Source organism: Thalassophryne amazonica, chromosome 10 (genome assembly GCF_902500255.1).
Source record: "Thalassophryne amazonica chromosome 10, fThaAma1.1, whole genome shotgun sequence".
NCBI lineage: Eukaryota > Metazoa > Chordata > Actinopteri > Batrachoidiformes > Batrachoididae > Thalassophryne > Thalassophryne amazonica.
This window is the reverse complement of record NC_047112.1, coordinates 59,628,949-59,651,351: the sequence shown is the minus strand read 5'-3', so window position 1 is coordinate 59,651,351 and position 22,403 is coordinate 59,628,949. Positions and strand designations below refer to the sequence as shown.

Here is a 22,403-nt window from a genome sequence, read left to right as displayed (position 1 = left end):
ACAACAGGCAATCAGCTTGGTAGAAGACAACAACTGTTATGATTATTTACTAGAAAGTGGAAGAAACACAAGATGACGGTCAATCCCCCTCAGTCTGGGATTCCATGCAGGATCTCACATTGTGGGGTAAGGATGATTCTGAGAAAGCTCAGAACTACACAGGAGGACCTGGTCAATGACCTGAAGAGAGCTGGGACCACAGTCACAAAGATTACATTAGTAACACATGATGCTGTCATGGTTTAAAATCCTGCAGGGCAGCAAGGTCCCCCTGCTCAAGCCAGCACATGTCCAGGCCCGTTTGAAGTTCACCAGTGACCATCTGGATGATCCAGAGGAGGCATGGGAGAAGGTCATGTGGTCAGATGAGACCAAAATAGAGCTTTTTGGAATTAACTCCACTTAGTTTAGAGGATGAGAACAACCCCAAGAAAACCATCCCAACCATGAAGCATGGGGGTGGAAACATCATACTCCGGGGGTGCTCTTCTGCAAAGGGGACATGACGACTGCACCGTACTGAAGGGAGGATGGATGGGGTCATGCATTGCGAGATTTTGGCAAACAACCTCCTTCCCTCAGTAAGAGCATTGAAGATGGGTCATGGCTGGGTCTTCCAGCATGACAATGACCCCAAACACACAGCCAGGGCAACTAAGGAGGGGCTCCATAAGAAGCACTTCAAGGTCCTGGAGTGGCCTGGCCAGTCTCCAGACCTGAACTCAATAGAGAATCTTTGGAGGGAGCTGAAACTCCAAACCTGAAAGATTTGGAGAAGATCCGTATGGAGGAGTGGACCAAAATCCCTGTTGCAGTGTGTGAAAACGTGGTCAAGAACTACAGGAAACGTTTGACCTTTGTAATGGCAGACAAATGTTTCTGTACCAATTGTTAAGCTCTGTTTTTCTAGGGGGTCAAATACTTATTTTATGCAATAAAATGCAAATTAATTATTTAAAAAATCATACAATGTGATCTTCTGGATTTTTTTTTTATTCTGTCTCTCACAGTTGACGTGTACCTACGATAAAAATTACAGACCTCTCCATTCTTTGGAGGTGGGAAAACCTGCAAAACTGACAGGGGATCAAATACTTATTTTCCCCACTGTATATGACCCCCCCCCCACCATTTCACAAAAATGAGGGTTCTCAAACTTCTTAGTCTGCACTAGTAACCAGTAGACAGTGTACAGGCGAACAACCACTGATTTCATTTTTCTTGAGTCTTCCAGCCACGCTGTAAAATGTGAAAGGCAGAGTAAGCACATCCGTTTTCTCCCACATAGATAAGAAGGGCTCATTCTAAGCTTATGAAAACACACTGACTCATAGTTACACATAATTATACACAAATGAACAGACAGTTATGAATGCTATATTCTAGTTATGCTAATAAGTGCCCCTAAACCCTACACACTGTAGTTTCAATCTTAGGATACACTAAATGCTGTCCTTCATTTGCAAAACAATATCCCTAATAAAACCCCTCATAAGAGAATGGTAAATGGACTGCATTTATATAGCGCTTTTCCATCTGCATCAGACGCTCAAAGCGCTTTACAATCATGCCTCACATTCACCCCGATGTCAGGGTGCTGCCATACAAGGTGCTCACTACACACCAGGAGCAATAGGGGATTAAAGGCCTTGCCCAAGGGCCCTTAGTGATTTTCCAGTCAGGCGGGGATTTGAGCCCATGATCTTCTGGACTCAAGCCCAACAGCTTAACCACTAGACCATCACCTCCCCTAAGAGAAATTCAATAATAACTATCATCGAACTCATATCTTTTCACATGACAGGTACAGTGTACTAAGTAGGACCCTGTCTTACCAACTGTAATATGGTATTTTAAAATTTGTTCTTTGAATGGGTTCCGTCTGGGTTGCACAATTAACACTCAGAGGTTGAAGCAATCACAAGGAACACCACAATGTTGTAATCCAAATCATTAGAAACCAGAAACTGTTTCTTCCCCAATACTGAAATAGTATTGTCAAAGTAATTAGAATCTATTCAAATGCTCGCTGATATACAAAAATAAATTTTAATTGTTACATGTAACAATGTATAGCTACTGTTTGAATGTGTGCAGCATTTTGTTTTTTAAAGTGCTTTCTACATAAAAGAAACTGAGATTAGGAAAGGTCTGATAATGGAGCCCTGAGGAACACCATGTTCTCTCATTACACTGAAACGAGTCATTCTCTCGTAATAAATAGCCAATTACACGTCCAACAGTGCAACAGAGTTAAAAACATAAAGCTTTAGACCTCTGAAAGATGAAAAAGGCACAAATAATTATTTGGAAGCAATACCATGTCCTCATTCTTTAAAATGGGAGCTGGACCTTACATTTTCCAATTCGATTTAGATTTGCTTACATTATTCATGATGCTGTCTACTTGATAATGATAGAGTCCAGCTAGAGGTTGTCCTCTGCATAGTGAGGTCACTGGCAACATTGTCCAACATTCAGTTGAACATGAGTTTATTTGTGTAGCCTGAAACAATAAGGATGCCTCAGTCCATTTATAATCCGTCCTGGCAGAGTGATCTCTCCAGACTTCCTTTTTTCTCTTCAAACTGACAAAATGTCTGAGATGTTATACCAGTCTGCCTTAAAGCACTCAGTCCTTCTTGTTGCTGCTGACTATAAAAAGTGCAGCAGGATCTTTCTTCTCCACTCTGTCTTTGGATGCTTTAACTATGAAGTTGCTGGATTCTCCTTGAATACAACCATTACTACTGTTTGACCCACTGCTGCTCCTATTGCTTCTCTCAGTCTTCTCCTGGAGCTTCTCCTCCAACGGTGGCATTTTTGTCAATGCAATACTTTCAGACTTTTCTCCTCTTGGATTGGCCCCTTTAGATTGTCTATCACCTGATTTAACCTTTTTGGTTTTTACATTTTTTGATTTTGTCTCTTGAAGTTTACTGTTAGATGATTTATTGCTGGATGTTGCAGCCTTGTTTGGCTGACGAAGTTTGATTGGCGGCTGTGATTGGAGAGTGGGAGGGTTAATCCGGTTGGGCGTGACAGCCCGATTGGTTCGTATGCTCCCGTTGTTAATGACTACATCTGTAAGGTTATCATCATCAGTCTGCTCCTTGGCAAAGTTGACAAAGACCTGTAAGAAAATAAAATGACTCTAGTATCACAGTCATTTACATTAACTGTACCTCAGAAAAGATGTGTAACCACTCATCCCTGTCGTTTGTAAACCTAATTTTGAAACATGATAGTTCATGTTTCTGTGATGAATGCTGTGTTGCATGGCACCACAGCATGCTCCAAGAGCATCGGACTGACTGTTGGACAGCACATCTGCTAAATTCAGTTTTCTACACTATTTCTAATCCCCTTGTTATATATACACTCAACAAAAATATAAATGCAACACTTTTGGTTTTGCTCCCATTTTGTATGAGATGAACTCAAAGATCTAAAACTTTTTCCACATACACAATATCACCATTTCCCTCAAATATTGTTAACAAACCAGTCTAAATCTGTGATAGTGAGCACTTCTCCTTTGCTGAGATAATCCATCCCACTTCACAGGTGTGCCATATCAAGATGCTGATTAGACACCATGATTAGTGCACAGGTGTGCCTTAGACTGTCCACAATAAAAGGCCATTCTGAAAGGTGCAGTTTTGTTTTATTGGGGGGGGGGGGGGGGGGGGATACCAGTCAGTATCTGGTGTGACCACCATTTGCCTCATGCAGTGCAACACATCTCCTTCGCATAGAGTTGATCAGGTTGTCAATTGTGGCCTGCGGAATGTTGGTCCACTCCTCTTCAATGGCTGTGCAAAGTTGCTGGATATTGGCAGGAACTGGTACACGCTGTCATATATGCCGGTCCAGAGCATCCCAAACATGCTCAATGGGTGACATGTCCGGTGAGTATGCCGGCCATGCAAGAACTGCGACATTTTCAGCTTCCAAGAATTGTGTACAGATCCTTGCAACATGGGGCCGTGCATTATCCTGCTGAAACATGAGGTGATGTTCTTGGATGTGTGGCACAACAATGGGCCTCAGGATCTCGTCACGGTATCTCTGTGTATTCAAAATGCCATCAATAAAATGCACCTGTGTTCTTCATCCATAACAGACACCTGCCCATACCATAACCCCACCGCCACCATGGGCCACTCGATCCACAACATTGATATCAAAAAACCGCTCACCCACATGACGACACACATGCTGTCTGCCATCTGCCCTGGACAGTGTGAACCAGGATTCATCCGTGAAGAGAACACCTCTCCAACGTGCCAAACACCAGCAAATGTGAGCATTTGCCCACTCAAGTCGGTTATCACGACGAACTGGAGTCAGGTCAAGACCCCGATGAGGACGACGAGCATGCAGATGAGCTTCCCTGAGACGGTTTCTCTGAAACGCCTTTGGAGACGGCTTATGGTAGAGAAATGAACATTCAATACATGAGCAACAGCTCTGGTTGACATTCCTGCTGTCAGCATACCAACTGCACGCTCCCTCAAATCTTGCGACATCTGTGGCATTGTGCTGTGTGATAAAACGGCACCTTTCAGAGTGGCCTTTTATTGTGGACAGTCTAAGGCACACCTGTGCACTAATCATGGTGTCTAATCAGCATCTTGATATGGCACACCTGTGAGGTGGGATGGATTATCTCAGCAAAGGAGAAGTGCTCACTATCACAGATTTAGACTGGTTTGTGAACAATATTTGAGGGAAATGGTGATATTGTGTATGTGGAAAGTTTTAGATCTTTGAGTTCATCTCATACAAAATGGGAGCAAAACCAAACGTGTTGCGTTTATATTTTTGTTGAGTGTATGTTTTAGGAATTTGTGAATCCAAAAATATTTGTTATAGTGACACAAATTAGACACGAAAACCTCACAAATTCATGCTGTATCCAGGACTCCGGGAGCAATTCTGCAACTTGCTAAAAAGGAGATCACGTTTCATCCACAGAAGGGCCAAGATCAGAACTGTCACACATGATTTTTCTGAGGAACGGTTTGCAATCCACTGCTTCAGTGTCCTCACCTGGTCCAAGGTGGTCTGTGAAACAGAGAAGTCAATTATGCCCAGCTCCTCATAATTGTTGGCCAGCACATCAAACACATGAGCCAAACAGCAGGCATGTGAGGACAGCTGGTACTGCAGCACATTCTGGTGCCGTTCTTTCAACTCGATGGCGGGGAACGAGTCCTTGATGTAGGTGTTGACGGAAGATGAATCCAGGCTGGATTTATTGTCTGACAAACGAAGAATGATAGTGTAGCCGTCACCAAACCTGAAAAATTAGAAATGGTGGTGAGGTGGGTAATAATCAAGATTTCATACTTATATGTGGCCCTTAGGCACAGTGTGAAGGAACAGGTTCCTTTTCTCACAGATATTTAATGATCATGCAAATATAAAACACCAACACTGTCTGCTTGTGAGCTAAGATAAAACACCAACACTGTCTGCTTGTGAGCTAAGATAAAACACCAACACTGTCTGCTTGTGAGCTAAGAGAGAGATGTGTAGCTTGATATTTCTTCATCCAATCGCTAAGAATTGCAGAGAACACTTTCAAACCTTGCAAGGAGATAAAAAACGCAGCTTGCAGACAAGCACTTATAGGGGTGCAAAACAGGAAGTGAGATGACAAAAAGAGACATGATCGGGGACAAAATGCAACCAGCTCTTAAAAATTACAAAAATCTGCTTGACTGAATGACCGCTCAATGTAGACATCATGATAAGTATTATCCAAAAGTAAGCTCAATATTAAAACAGACTGAATTAATCAGAATTTAGTGAAATAAATGGGAAACTAAGCACACAGGCACCACATAGTGGCAAAAAATGTTATACAGATAGAAAGCTTTGTAACAAATACAACACAATTTTCATATCAACACCTTACTGCATGTAGCTTTCGATGAGTTATTTAACGGCCATTTGACCTTGGGTAAAAAGAAAACTTAAAAGATGCTTCAGTATCATTTAAATTGACTGTGATAACAACTACACTGGTCTTGTTAGAAGCAGCTGCATCTGCACCAGCTTTAGAAGCCACTCACTGTAACAACAGCCAGTCTACGGTGCACATCCTATGCCTATGTATCGGCATAGGCGAGATCTTAGGAGGGGGCGTGTTTGGGATGTTGAACAAGAGTAACCGATTTGGGAGGAATCCAGTGGTGCTGTTGGGGATCATCACTCACTTTGTTGCCTTCTTTCTGATTTTCTTTTATTCATTTAACCACATATGAATTTTAATTTTGAATGCAAAACTGAAAATTCTCTACTTTAAAACATACTCCTGTATTTATTTCATTAACTTGTAGGATGGTGTGTTTGTTACTAATCCTGTATGCTAATTACAGCATCTAATATTGTGTTAAAAAGACCTTTTTTCAAAATGATGCCATGTCACTGATGCCTAGGTTTGGAAAAAGCCTCAACATACACCCTGTAAAATGCAGTGAGTGAACAAACAGATAAATGAGTCCATCCATCCAATGTGTTAAAATAAAAAAATATCATAAAACAATACATGTTATCATTTTCCAAATTAAAAGGGCACATAATGAAGATAACTTGGTGAACCGTGGTGCGCCAGATAAATCCAAAATGCAACTTTGTTTTGCTTATGCAATGTCCTTGAGATCTACAACCCCTGGCAAAAATTATGGAATCACCGGCCTCGGAGGATGTTCATTCAGTTGTTTAATTTTGTAGAAAAAAAGCAGATCACAGACATGACACAAAACTAAAGTCTGTTGTGTGTTGGGGGGTGTGGCTGGATATTTTGGTGTTCTTTTCTTTTCTTTGCTCTCCAGGTGGCATGAGAACTGATTTGTCTGTGGAGAAGGTGCTGGCTGAAGAATCCTTCACCCTCATCAACATCATGTGCAGCACCTGTGAATGGTGCTCTCATGCAACCTTAAAGACTTTCAGCTGAAGCAGATAATTGGATGGCGTTCTACATTTAAGTCATGTGTGATTCAAGCAGAACTGCCGGGAACTCGACCTTGTGATGTTCGTTTGTGAGACGCTGAGGACCGCGCCTGGGTTTGACACATCGAGCCCGTGAAGCAAGGAAGGGTGAGGGACACATGCTGTCAGCACACATCAAAGGTGATTAAGTGTTTGACTAATTGTTGATAGTAACTTGGTATTTTGTTACGCAGTAAACTTGAATTGTGATGAGGATTGTGCAGCTCGCTTCTCACTGCTGTGGCATGCGGACAAGTGGTCCTCCACCTGTTGTGAGAAGCTGCTTATTTGCATAAAGCTTAAAATACAGACCTGTATGTGTTGCTGATAGTGTGTGTCTTTTGAAGGATATTAGTTGTAACTGCTAACTTACCTCACCTCTTCTATGCTTCGCAGAGAGTCAGTTTGTCGTGTCCACCTGGGGGGTGTTTGGCGGTGGTAGTGGGTCCAGGAGCGCCGGGCTTCGATCCTTTTGGGCGCTGGAGAGCGTGCCAGCCTTCACGCCACCAGAAGGACGCTATTTCTGTTTTTTACACTTTTTATGCACTAGTGGGTGAATTAAATATATTGTTTTTGGAACCGCTTTTCTGGTTATTTGTAGCGCTGGGTTCCGTCTGACGCAGGTCCGCTCCTCAACCCGCGTCGACACATAAAGTCATTTCAAATGGCAACTTTCTGGCTTTAAGAAACACTATAAGAAATCAAGAAAAAAAGATTGTGGCAGTCAGTAACGGTTACTTTTTTAGACCAAGCAGAGGAAAAAAATATGGAATCACTCAATTCTGAGGAAAAAATTATGGAATCACCCTGTAAATTTTCATCCCCAAAACTAACACCTGCATCATATCAGATCTGCTCGTTAGTCTGCATCTAAAAAGGAGTGAACACACCTTGGAGAGCTGTTGCACCAAGTGGACTGACGTGAATCATGGCTCCAACACGAGAGATGTCAATTGAAACAAAGGAGAGGATTATCAAACTCTTAAAAGAGGGTAAATCATCACACAATGTTGCAAAAGATGTTGGTTGTTCACAGTCAGCTGTGTCTAAACTCGGGACCAAATACAAACAACATGGGAAGGTTGTTAAAGGCAAACATACTGGTAGACCAAGGAAGACATCAAAGCGTCAAGACAGAAAACTTAAAGCAATATGTCTCAAAAATCGAAAAATGCACAACAAAACAAATGAGGAACGAATGGGAGGAAACTGGAGTCAACGTCTGTGACCGAACTGTAAGAAACCGCCTAAAGGAAATGGGATTTACATACAGAAAAGCTAAACAAAAGCCATTATTAACACCTAAACAGAAAAAAAAACAAGGTTACAATGGGCTAAGGAAAAGCAATCGTGGACTGTGGATGACTGGATGAAAGTCATATTCAGTGATGAATCTCAAATCTGCATTGGGCAAGGTGATGATGCTGGAACTTTTGTTTGGTGCCGTTCCAATGAGATTTATAAAGAAGACTGCCTGAAGAGAACATGTAAATTTCCACAGTCATTGATGATATGGGGCTGCATGTCAGGTAAAGGCACTGGGGAGATGGCTGTCATTACATCATCAATAAATGCACAAGTTTACGTTGATATTTTGGACAATTGAAAGGATGTTTGGGGATGATGAAATCATTTTTCAAGATGATAATGCATCTTGCCATAGAGCAAAAACTGTGAAAACATTCCTTGCAAAAAGACACATAGGGTCAATGTCATGGCATAGGGTCAATGTCAACGAGCAGATCTGATTTGATGCAGGTGTTAGTTTGGGGGATGAAAATTTACAGGGTGATTCCATAATTTATTCCTCAGAATTGAGTGATTCCATATTTTTTTCCTCTGCTTGGTCTAAAAAAGTAACCGTTACTGACTGTCACAATCTTTTTTTCTTGATTTCTTATAGTGTTTCTTAAAGCCAGAAAGTTGCCATTTGAAATGACTTTAGTTTTGTGTCATGTCTGTGATCTGCTTTTTTTCTACAAAATTAAACAACTGAATAAACATCATCCGAGGCCGGTGATTCCATAATTTTTGCCAGGGGTTGTATGTGCCACCTACAGGGCTTGTTGTAAAGAATACTCAATCTTAGATGCATGATGTATATGCAAATAACCTTGTAACAGTGTGGTTACCTGTTCTTCAGGTGCTGTACAGATCCAAGACACTGGAACCGGCCATTGACCATGATGGCCATTCTGGTACAGAGTGCCTCACATTCCTCCATACTGATCACAAAGACAAGACAAAAAAGACCTTCAGTATTTACACTTTGGAAACACCCAAGTTAGACAGTGGATGCAGTTAGAAAGGGCTTTCAAGTGCACATTTTTAGGAGTATGCCCGACCATGCTGTCAGAATCCACAAAACAAATACACAAATTATTCAAAAATGATCACAGAACTGCCAGTGTACATGTCAAAATATATTGTCATGCCATGCACCTTTGCAGGTGAATGGCCACTATATGTGCAGGGAAGTAAGGTGTATGTGCATTTTGAACCCAATTATGGGTGAGGTGATGGTCTAGTGGTTAAGGCCTTGGGCTTGATACCAGAAGATCCTCAGTTCAAATCCCAGCCTGACTGGGAAATCACTAAAGGCCCCTGAGCAAGGTCTTTAATCCCCTGTTTCTCCCAGTGTGTAGTGAGCGCCTTGTATGGCAGCACCCTCACATCGGGGTGAATGTGAGGCATTATTTGTAAAGTGCTTTGAGCATCTGATGCAGATGGAAAAGCATTATATGAGGTCTGTTAGAAAAGTATCCGACCTTTTTATTTTTTCAAAAACCTGATGGATTTGAATCATCTGTGCTTGCATGAGCCAACCTTGAACCTTTGTGCGCATGCGTGAATTTTTTCAAGCCTGTTGATTGCGTCATTTGCTTGTAAGCAGCCTTTGTGTGAGGATGGGTGGAGTCTCTCGTCGGATTTTCTTTGCAAGGACAATGGCGGAACGACTGGAGCAGCGCGAATGCATCAAATTTTGCCAGAAACTGGGCGACAGCCAGGTGGAAACCGTTCGGAAGATTCAGGCGGCTTTCGGTGACGATCCTATGGGCATCACACAGATTAAGGAGCGGTACAACCGGTTTAAAGACGTCCGCACAATGGTGGAGAGCGAGCCGCGCTCCGGTCGGCCGTCAACATGCTGAAACGACCAGATCATTTCCAAAGTGAACGCTGTGGTGATGCGGGACCGTCGTGTGACTATCCGAGAAATTGGCTGCTTACAAGCAAATGACGCAATCGACAGGCGTGAAAAAATTCACGTATGCGCACGAAGGTTCAAGGTTGGCTCATGCAAGCACATGTGATTCAAATCCATCAGGTTTTTGAAAAAATAAAAAGGTCGGATACTTTTCTAACAGACCTCGTATAAATGCAGTCCATTTAATTATGTAAGGTGCGTCTGAATGTTGTGCACTTTCCATAAATAAATACACAGATGTGTTTTTTCCTGGTCTAAGGTGTTCTATGGCAAGAATAGAGAATTGTAGCTCTACCTGCTAACACGTTGGTCTCACAGCTTTGAATCTGAGTGAATGTTCATATTCCAGTATAACAGTTTACTTCTTTTTACCTGTGAGAAGTGAGAACTACAGCTCTTCCCTCTTTGGTAACACTGACAATACAGTTCCACAGAAACCTTTTGGCCTTTGGGTCCATGCCCGTGGTGGGCTCATCCTTACAACAACAACAAAAAGGTCATTATTACAGTAGGTCAACAAGTAAGATGCATTTAAAATACACATTCTGACATTATGGAGGACTCAGTGTAAGAGTACGACACAAAAGATCAGTATTTAACCACTATTATTGAGCAAAATAAAGAACAAAACTATAAAAATAAGGAATGGTTATGAAGTTGCTGTTTTTATGAACCTTGAAGTTAAATTGAAGTGAGACCATGCAAACAATTTTTGCTTGGCTATATTTGTTCAGGATGAATTTCTTTGGCTGACGTATATTAAAGTACATCTGGAACGTATTCACAGCGCTTCAATTTTTTCCACATTTGATGGAATTCATTTTGTTCCTCAAAAGTCTACACACATAATGTCAATGTGAATAAAGTTTGAGATTTTTGCAAATTTATTAAAAAGTAGACAAAACTAAGCAATCACATGTACATAAGTATTCATAGCCTTTGCCATGAAGATCAAAATTGAGCTCAGGTGCATCCTGTTTCCACTGATCATCCTTGAGATGTTTCTACAACTTAACTGGAGCACCCTCAGACCATGAGAAACAAAATTCTGTTTTCTGGCCAGACAACTTCTCCTGCTGCAGGAGAATTTTCCCCCAGCACTCACTGTGTGACTATGGGAAAAGTTCTCAGGGGGAAAAGCTCTCCTGCAGCATGCTTACAAAGTTTTTAAATTTATAACCATCTGAAACACTATTTCCTGCATTTTGAGGGCCAAATTTTGTGAAGTAAAGAAATAGTTTTTTTTTTGTGACAACCTTACTTTAAAGCCAAAAGAAATGAGGCATCAGGTCAAAACACAGAAGAGTGTACAAATGTACGTGTGTCAGGAGCAATGAACCAGGTGTAGAGACCTCTGGCGCCCTCTTTTGACAACCCTGGACTTGTTCAGTAATTCTGCCCTACAGCATGTTTGTAAAATAAAAATACTAGTCTGTCATTCTGGGAGGGGGACTGATCCTTGCCATTTTCACCAGTCTTATCGCCATCATTATTAACTACCAATATTTCATTAATTTGCTGTCAAATCTCAATATAACACTTGTATTAATATGTCTGATTGAATCAAACTGAAATAATTGATTCTGAATCTTAAGAATCAGAACTGAATCGATTCTTGAAATCTGAATCGATACTCAGTCCGCGTGTTGTGTGTAGAATTTTGAGGAAAAATAATAATTTCATCCATTTTGGAATAAGGCTGAATAAAGGAGGAATAAAGTTGAGCGCTGTGAATAATTTCCGGATGCACTGTAAGTGATTTATTTCTAGTAAGAAGCAAATGGTGCTGCATTTCAACTGTTTGGTGAGCAGGTTTGGTCTTCACCAGGAATATAATGGGTGGCGCCCCGATAAGGGAAATGGCAGTGGAGAGCTTCCTCCTGTTTCCGCCGCTGTAACCTCCAGCCTCCCGCTCTGCGTACTGCATCAGTCCCAGTTTCTTCAGCCCCCACTGAGCCACCTACATGAAAGCAGAAGAGGAACTTCACTGTGATTTGTAGCAGTTGAGTACAGCTGTCAGGCTACACTGGTGACCAACGATGCCGCAACGTGTTCCGTTACCTTGGCGACAGATGCTTCTGGAATGCCCCGCAGGCGAGCGTAAAGTTCCAGGTGTTCTCTACCTGTGAGCAGGTCACTGATGGCATCAAATTGGGGACAGTAACCCATCAGCTGGTGGACTCGCTCCATCTCTGTTAAAACACTGCAAAGCACAAAAAGAAGACAAATACAACTGCTCAAATTTTTACTGGAATTTGGAAATTTTCTCCCCGTAATAGCTTCTTCACTGATCCACTGTTCATCAGAGGAGGAATTTTAATGTGCTGCTATTGACTTACTGAAAGGTTGTGCACTACCTTAAATGGCTGAGCTGGTGCAGTGATCACAGGGGGGCTGCCTGCTGTGTTTTATATGGTTAAAAAAATAACCTAAAAAAAAAAACCCAGATTGGTAGGTGGTGTAGTGCTTTGAGTTTGCTAAGGGAGGCCTTGAATGCCATTTTATACATTTTGTCACCATCGTCAAACAGAGGAAAGCTGGTCATTTTTTTAAGAGACTACATTTTGGTGGAGCTCATGAAGGAAGCCTTCTTTTGATACACTCTAGCTTTGATTTTTGCATGGAGATGATCATTTTTAGAGTTTTAAATGGGAGCTATCACCACTGGAGGGAATAGAGGTTAGGCTTTGTTGAAGAGTGGATGCAGCAGAGTGATAAATACAGGCCAACTAAATATGTGATGGCAACATACAGATGTGTCCAGAAGTTACCAACTGCCCTGGCTACATCATTAATGCAGACAGAAAACAAGGTGGGACCTAAGATGAAGCCTTGAGGCACACCTTGATAGATGGTAAGTGATTCTGAAATGGTGTTTTTGGTCTTCACCTGCTGATGCGATCAACAGAGAAGGTTTGTACCTGTGGTGCTGGAGGAAAGCCTCTCCATAGGTAATGGGTGTGTCTCCAGTCAGCATTCGAAATGTTGAGGTCTTTCCTGCTCCATTAACGCCCAAAAGACCAAAACACTGGAGTGAAAATACCACACATAGCAATATGTTACATTTGATCATGATACTATCAACTGTACCATTATTTTGAGATGTCTTTAACCCTAAAACGACAGGGGTGGTGGCCAAGTGGTTAGTGCACTTGGTTTCAGTGTAATGTGGAGTTGCATCAGGAAGAGCATCCGGCTTATAACTTGTGCCAATTCAACATGCAGGTCCATCTCGGATTTGCTGTGACAACCCTGAGTGAAAAACAAGGGAGCAGCCGAAGGGACTTATTTTACTTTAACCCTAAAACACTAATCCACCCACTGATGTTTGTTGACATCTCCTGAAATCCTTTGACATTACTGTTTTTAAGTTAAAGACCCTCCCTTTTGCAATTGTTGGAGCACAAAACAGAGACCCCCGATACTAATTTTCAGCAATGTTTCTTTTTTAATCTGCAAATACTGCATACATATCCATATTAGCTGTCAGCAGAAAAATACAACTTGGGTGTGCTACTTCACACTTCAATGATAACAAAGGAGAGCGTCTTTAACCACAACTGCATATTTCAGTTTTCACTGTAATAGTAAATGCATCAGCAGCAAAAGTACAAGTATTTACAAACTCAACACAAGCATTAGTCAGACCAGCAGAGGCATATGTTAGAAGGCGCAGCCACAGTGATAAAATTCATAAGAGAAACAATAAACAAGAGTCATCAGGAGATGACATATCCCCCGGTCCCCTCAAATCAGTAATACACAGTGCCGGGAAATCACCCAAGTACACCCTTATGCTAAATATGAATGGAATTGGTCAAGTGGTTCTTCAGATATCACACTAACAAGGGTGGCAATAACAATATCTTGAATATCTCACTGTGACCTTGAGTTGACCCCAAGGTTACTATAATCGACTGGTATCGGGATCACCCAAATACACCCATATGCTAAATATGAATGAAATTGGTGAACTGGTTATCGAGATATCGCGCTAACAAATGAAAACAGACAACAGAAGGACATTCTGATTGCTATATCCCCCCCGTATTCATACCGAGGGGATAAAAAAATAGTAGCTGTAGAAGTAGTGACATAAGTACGAGTTACAGAAGAATGAGCAGCAGGACAGTACTTACAGTTCTTGCAGCAACTGCTAATGTGTAAAACATGGTTGGTCTTGCATTTGCATGCAGGACCTATATAAAAATTATGTGTGCATTAACACCTACCCACCCTTCCACATGCACATATGTACTTCTTTGGCTGTTGTGACATAACTCAGGAACTACTGGTTTTAGTGTCTTAATTTTTATCAAATTATTTGCAAGATACACTTTTCCACGTGCCAATGGAACACTTTGTTTGAACTACAAAATTATCAACAACCAAATAATCAAAATCATCAGAATTCACCCACTATTCAATCACTCAGGCTAGAGATCATAATTTGGTCTCCAATTATTCCAGGGTCCCAATCAATCATTTTCCCTCAACGTTAAACTTAACAGGAAGTAAAGAATCAGATTGGTAATACAATGCAGAAGGGAAATGGTTTTGAATGGTGGGAGTCAGGTGATCCCAAAATCAAGAATATGCAATCAGTCCACTACAACAAAGAAACATTTTCTTTGCTTTGAATGAATGAATGAATTTATTTGGCACACAGACTCTACACTAACAAAAAACTCAGAAATAAAACAATTCAAAAGTGAACATGTGTGACCGAAAGGGTGTGGGCAGAAGCAAAGCTTATAAACTCCCACCCCTTATATATACACACACACACACACACACACACACACACACACGTATGCACACTTCCAACAGCAAATGCCAGCACAGACAGTATAAATTAATCAAAGTAAACTTTTTAAAGCTGACTAAGGTACCAGATAATTTGATGTTATCAGGACAATTATTCCAAATGTTAACATCTTTAACAGAAATGCAATGACTTTTTACAGTAGTATGAATGTTTCACTTCTCAAATACTAATGTTCCTCTCAAATTGTAATTGGACTCTCTTGGACATGTTGAGGAAAAAGTTAGTTTTTGACTTTATACATGATTTGAATTGTGGTGTAATCAACCAAGTCCCAGAATTTTAAAATATGTAAATGGACCAATAATAGGTTTGTTGGTTCACAGTAGGGTTTGTCACTAATAATTGTTATGGCTTTCTTTTGTAGTAAAAATATTGGTTTTGTATTATTTTTGTATGTGTTTCCCCAAATCTCAATGCAATAGGTCATATATGGAACAAGTAATGAATGATATAAAATAGTTAATGAATGTTGCGAGAGGAAGTCTTTTGTTTTGGTTGTTTTGCTGTTGTCCAAGGAACACATTTTTGGGGATACAATTGAATTTGCTAAGTTTTTACCCACATTGACAAAATAATCGTTGAAATTATTTGCTATAGCATTAGTGTCTAACAATTTTGTCAGTATTTGTGTAAAAATAAGCTGGATAGTCTTTAACAATTTTTTGTTTTTGATGATTTCATTTACAGCAAATCACTATCGCATAATGTTAGTCAATTTGTTTTTGTATATATTACATTTTCTTTTGGCTTCATTAGTTCTAAATTTTATAAAATGCTCGTACAAAAAAAAGTTTTCTTTTTACATGCTTTCTGAAGCCCCTTTGTAAAGAGTTAAAGTTTTACAAAGAAATTGAGACTTTTCATTAAAACATTTTAATTTCATGGGTGTCATATAGTGCTGCGTTGAAAAGATTGATTCGCCGATTTTAAAATCAATTCTCATTTTAATTCCCACAGATCGATTCATACATCCAAACATCGATATATATATATATATATAGATATATATATATATACACACACACACACTCAACAAAAATATAAACGCAACACTTTTGGTTTTGCTCCCATTTTGTATGAGATGAACTCAAAGATCTAAAACTTTTTCCACATACACAATATCACCATTTCCCTCAAATATTGTTCACAAACCTGTCTAAATCTGTGATAGTGAGCACTTCTCCTTTGCTGAGATAATCCATCCCACCTCACAGGTGTGCCATACCAAGATGCTGATTAGACACATATATATTTGGGCCGTTCCGCTGCTTCCGAGGGTGTGAAAAATGATCATTTCTCTAAATTGTGGACCTGCAGCAGGACCACAATTTATCCATCAACCTCTGTTAAAGCCATTTAAAGATGTTAATCATGACGACCGAGACTCTTGTCTGTTACAGGCAAGAAAGAGAATCGTCCGCCGTTTAATTCACACAGTAGTGTTTTTTTTTTCCCTTTTCATTCCTCCTAACATGCCTTTTCCGTGGGACAGCGCACCAAGGTTCTCTGATGTGGACTGACTTTTCAGCCAGTCTTTTCCGCTGCTGACTGTGGGAGAAGTTTTCTTACAGCATGCCGCGCAGCCAGTGCTGCAGATGTGAGTATTTGTAGGGGAGACTGGGACCATTTGCTCCTGGAAAATTTTTTAATTTATAACTCTCTGAAACAATATTGCCTGCATTTTGAGGGCCAAATTTTGTGAAGTAAAGCCATAGTTTTTTTTTCTTGTTACAGGCTTACTTTAAAGCCAAAACAAAGAAGGCATCAGGCCAAAATGGGAGCGTTTAGAATTGTACCTGTGTCAGGGGCAATGAACCAGGTACCTCTGCTCCCCTCTTTTGGCTGCCCTGGATCTGTTCAGTAATTCTGCTCTTCAGCATGTTTGTAAAATAAAAATACTACTCTATCATTCTGGGAGGGGGATTGGTCCGTGCCATCAGTCTTATAGCCATTATTATCTCTCTCGAGACGACAGTAGTTTTTCCTTGTTTTTGTTTGTCTTCGTCGTCATCTTCACTGGGTCGTGTCTCACACCATCTGAGGCATACATACAGCCGTGAGTTTCTACTCAGGAACTCGTCATTTATCTCCAATCTACACCCAGCGGTCACGGAAACGCTATGGAGCTATGGTCTGCTACGGAGGCCCAGACTACCACCGACCCCCACCCCTACACCTCGCCCAGAGTGGAGGCGCCACAAGCGGCGTGAGAGGAAACAGAAGAGGGGGAAGCGCGGAGGCATCCGAGCAAGGTTAGCAGCTAGCCCACATAAGCCGGCGATCCCCACCATCGTGCTGGCTAACGTTCGCTCCCTGGACAACAAACTGGACCACATACGGCTCCTGAGGAATACCCAGAGGAGTGTGAGAGACTGTTGTGTTTTTGTGTTCACGGAAACTTGGCTTAACAACAATGTAGCGGACCACACCATTCAGCTCGAGCGGCTAACTTGCTACCGGGCGGACAGAGCCCTCATCGAAGGAGGTAAAAACGCGAGGGGGGGGGGGGGGGGCTCTGTGTTTACATCAATGACGCTTGGTGTCGGGACGCTGCGGTGGTTACTAAACTCTGCTTGCCGCTTGTGGAGCTTATGATCGTGAAGTGTCGGCCATTCTACCTACCGAGGGAATTCAGTGCTGTAATGATAGCTGCGGTGTACATTCGCCCTAGCTCCAACAATAACACCAGGAAGGAGGCACTGAACGAACTGCACCACCACATTAGTGAGCAGCAGACAGCCCACCCAGATGCCTTCCTCATCTTGGCTGGGGATTTCAATCAGGCTAACCCCAAGACAGTGTTTCCCAAACTACAACAACACACAGACTTTCCAACTCGGGGCAACAACACTCTGGACCATGTTTACACCTTCCAGAGAGGAGCCTACAAAGCTTTCCCCCTTCCCCACCTTGGCGCCTCTGACCACATCACCATCATGCTGCTGCCTGCTTACAGACCACGGGTGAAAGTAGTTAAACCAGTTCGGAAGCAGGTCAGAGTGTGGCCAGAGGGAGCTGTAGAGGCACTCCAGGATTGCTTCAACACCACAGACTGGGCGGTGTTCAAGCAAGCTGCCTTACACAACTCCACCACCATCGACCTCCAGGAGTACACAGACTCGGTTACAGCGTACATCTCCAAATGTGTGGACGATGTAACAGTCTTAAAGACCATCACCATCCAAGCCAACCAGAAGCCGTGGCTGACAGGTGAAGTCTACAGGCTTTTGAAGGCCCGGAATGTGGCCTTCAAAGCGAGAGATCAAGTTGGCCTGAGGACAGCTAGAGCCAACCTGTCACGCGGCATCAGGATGGCGAAGAAGGAGTACTTCAGGAGAATAGCCCACCGCTTCAGCGACAGCAGGGACGCACGCAGCATGTGGCAAGGACTGCAGTCTTTGACCGACTACAAGCCACCGCCATAGACCTGCGGCAACTCCACCTCCCTGCTGAATGACCTTAATAACTTCTTCGCCCGCTTTGAGGCCCTTAACACCACACCGGCGCACAAGTCCCCCCCCCCCCCCCCCTCTGGGTGACCAGGTGATCACACTGACTGCAGACAGTGTGAGGAGAACATTCAGCAGGATCAATGCCCGGAAAGCATCTGGTCCTGACAACATTGCTGGCCGCGTACTGAGGGATTGCGCGGGGGAACTCGCAGATGTCTTTTCGGACATCTTTAACACCTCGTTGCGCCAGTCGGTCGTTTCCACGTGCCTCAAAGCCACCATCATCATCCCGGTGCCGAAGAAGTCCACACCATCCAGCTTCAACGACTACCGTCCTGTCGCACTCACCCCCATCATCATGAAGTGCTTCGAACGGTTAGTCATGAAACACATCAAGTCTGCACTCCCCCCCTCCCTAGACCCTTTCCAGTTTGCATACCGGTCCAACCGCTCAACAGAGGATGCCATCAGTGCTGTCCTCCATCCAGTCCTCACACACTTGGACAATAAAGACTCATATGTTAGGATGCTGTTCATTGATTTCAGTTCAGCATTCAACACCATCATCCCTCAGCAGCTGGTCATCAAACTCGACCAACTGGGTCTGAACACCTCACTGTGCAACTGGCTGCTGGACTTCCTGACCGGGAGACCTCAGGCAGTGCGGGTCGGCAGCAACACATCCCACACCATCACTCTGAACACGGGGGCCCCCCAGGGATGTGTGCTGAGCCCCCTCCTCTTCACACTGCTGACCCACGACTGCACACCACTTCACAGCTCAAACCTCATCATCAAGTTTGCGGATGACACAACCGTGGTGGGTCTCATCAGGAACAACGACGAGACCCACTACAGGAGCGAGATCAGCCGGCTGACCATGTGGTGCGAGAACAACAATCTCCTTTTGAATGTGGAGAAGACGAAGGACATTGTTGTGGACTTCAGGAGAGTGCACACCCAACACTCCCCTCTGACCATCGATGGTGCTGCTGTGGAGAGGGTGAGCAGCACCAAGTTCCTGGGTGTGCATGTGTCAGAGGATCTCTCTTGGACCACTAACACCGCATCACTGGCCAAGAGGGCTCATCAACGCCTCTACTTTCTCCGCAAGCTTCGAAGAGTCGGAGCCACGCCACACATCATGTGCATGTTCTACAGGGGTACGATCAAGAGTGTCCTGTCATGCTGCATCACGGTGTGGTACGGCGCCTGCACAGCGACTTGCCGTAGGTCCCTTCAACGCATCGTGAGAGCAGCGGAGAAGATCACGGGCACCTCTCTCCCACCCCTCCAAGAACTGTACAACACCCACCTCATCCGGAAAGCCACTAGGATCGTAAGTGACCCCACTCATCCATTACGTAGTCTCTTCAGCCTGCTGCCGTCGGGGAGGAGACTGCGCAGTCTCCAGGCCAAGACCAGCCGGCTGAGAGACAGCTTTTTCCACCAGGCTGTCAGGACACTCAACTCCCTCCCCTGCTTTGCCCCTTTTCCCCCTGCTGCCCTCCACTCACACATAAACACAAACTGGACTGTTTCACTTTCCACTCCCGCCAATTCCCTAACCTCCCTAACCTAAGCTGCTGTGAAGATATTGCACTTTATACATACAATACTCTCTGCACAATGATCAACAACTGTATATATTCTTGCTCTGGTCATGGAATTTGCACATATCCATTACTGCTGAATGTTGTCCTGCCACTTTGCACTACAAGTATTTGTTTGTTTACAATTTACCTTTTGTATAATTTTGTTACAATTACACTATTACAACTTTTTTTTTTTTTTTTTTTTTACAGCTGTTAGATCTCTACACTTGATATTTATACTTTGTTATTATATTTCTTAAATACCTTCTTTTGTGAGGTCAGGGAGTCCAGAGATCAGGTATTTCAGTTCTCAATATGTCTGTGATGTATTGTAGAAATGACAATAAAGCTGACTTGACTTGATTATTAACTACCAATAGTTCATTAATTTGCTGTTAATATAATACTAGTATTAATATCTTACATAACTAGACAATTAGGTAACAGCTTAAAGCAGTTTTAATAGCACTAACCCAAACTGATATTGGATCGAACTGAAATAATTCTGAATCTTAAAAATTGGAATCGAATCGATTCTTGAAATTTGAATCGATCTTCAGCTCTAGTGTCAAAAACAAAGCTGATTGGAACAAAAGTCAGTGCATCTATAAAATACTGAGCTTTACATTTAGTGTGTCTGACCTCGCCTCTGGGAATTCCAAGGCAGAGACGATCCACTGCCGGCTTTCTGCCAACTTTGTAAACCTGATAAATATAAAACACAAAGCAATAAGATGCTATGGGAGAATTCACTTGTTCACATCATATTGTAATTTGAGAAATGTTCGTCCTCCAAATGTGCTTTGCCATTTTACAACAAACTTGCTGTGTACATGTAGGTTGAGACCAGATTTTCCCCATACTCAACAAAAATAATAAACGCAACACTTTTGGTTTTGCTCCCATTTTGTATGAGATGAACTCAAAGATCTAAAACTTTTTCCACATACACAATATCACCATTTCCCTCAAATATTGCTCACAAACCAGTCTAAATCTGTGATAGTGAGCACTTCTCCTTTGCTGAGATAATCCATCCCACTTCACAGGTGTGCCATATCAAGATGCTGATTAGACACCATGATTAGTGCACAGGTGTGCCTTAGACTGCCCACAATAAAAGGCCACTCTGAAAGGTGCAGTTTTATCACACAGCACAATGCCACAGATGTCGCAAGATTTGAGGGAGCGTGCAATTGGCATGCTGACAGCAGGAATGTCAACCAGAGCTGTTGCTCGTGTATTGAATGTTCATTTCTCTACCATAAGCCGTCTCCACAGGCGTTTCAGAGAATTTGGCAGTACATCCAACCAGCCTCACAACTGCAGACCACCTGTAACCACACCAGCCCAGGACCTCCACATCCAGCATGTTCACCTCCAAGATCGTCTGAGACCAGCCACTCGGACAGCTGCTGAAACAATCGGTTTGCATAACCAAAGAATTTCTGCACAAACTGTCAGAAACCGTCTCAGGGAAGCTCATCTGCATGCTCGTCGTCCTCATCGGGGTCTCGACCTGACTCCAGTTTGTCGTCGTAACCGACTTGAGTGGGCAAATGCTCACAATTGCTGGCGTTTGGCACGTTGGAGAGGTGTTCTCTTCACGGATGATGCGAAGGAGATGTGTTGCACTGCATGAGGCAAATGGTGGTCACACCAGATACTGACTGGTATCCCCCCCAATAAAACAAAACTGCACCTTTCAGAGTGGCCTTTTATTGTGGGCAGTCTAAGGCACACCTGTGCACTAATCATGGTGTCTAATCAGCATCTTGGCCACTCTGAAAGGTGCAGTTTTGTTTTATTGGGGGGGGATACCAGTCAGTATCTGGTGTGACCACCATTTGCCTCATGCAGTGCAACACATCTCCTTCGCATCATCCGTGAAGAGAACACCTCTCCAACGTGCCAAACGGCAGCAAATGTGAGCATTTGCGCACTCAAATCGGTTACAATGACGAACTGGAGTCAGGTCGAGACCCCGATGAGGACGACGAGCATGCAGATGAGCTTCCCTGAGACAGTTTCTGACAGTTTGTGCAGAAATTCTTTGGTTATGCAAACCGATTGTTCCAGCAGCTGTCCGAGTGGATGGTCTCAGATGATCTTGGAGGTGAACATGCTGGATGTGGAGGTCCTGGGCTGGTGTGGTTACACGTGGTCTGCGGTTGTGAGGCTGGTTGGATGTACTGCCAAATTCTCTGAAACGCCTTTGGAGACGGCTTATGGTAGAGAAATGAACATTCAATACACGAGCAACAGTTCTGGTTGACATTCCTGCTGTCAGCATGCCAATTGCACGCTCCCTCAAATCT

At 42.8% G+C, this 22,403-nt stretch overlaps 1 protein-coding gene across 1 annotated transcript in view; it reads right to left on the bottom strand.

Moving 5' to 3' along the window:
- Nucleotides 1–1,790: 1,790 nt before the first annotated feature.
- zgc:172302 (phospholipid-transporting ATPase ABCA1) overlaps nucleotides 1,791–22,403 on the bottom strand; it is a 115,092-nt gene continuing 94,479 nt past the window's right edge. The window contains exons 42-49 of the mRNA XM_034180067.1: nucleotides 20,728–20,790; nucleotides 13,132–13,238; nucleotides 12,272–12,413; nucleotides 12,036–12,170; nucleotides 10,583–10,686; nucleotides 9,135–9,227; nucleotides 5,056–5,305; nucleotides 1,791–3,133 (exon numbers count right to left, since the gene is read on the bottom strand). Coding sequence (XP_034035958.1) covers nucleotides 2,633–3,133; nucleotides 5,056–5,305; nucleotides 9,135–9,227; nucleotides 10,583–10,686; nucleotides 12,036–12,170; nucleotides 12,272–12,413; nucleotides 13,132–13,238; nucleotides 20,728–20,790 — 1,395 coding nt within the window. The 3' untranslated portion in view covers nucleotides 1,791–2,632. The remainder of the gene's footprint in view (nucleotides 3,134–5,055; nucleotides 5,306–9,134; nucleotides 9,228–10,582; nucleotides 10,687–12,035; nucleotides 12,171–12,271; nucleotides 12,414–13,131; nucleotides 13,239–20,727; nucleotides 20,791–22,403) is intronic.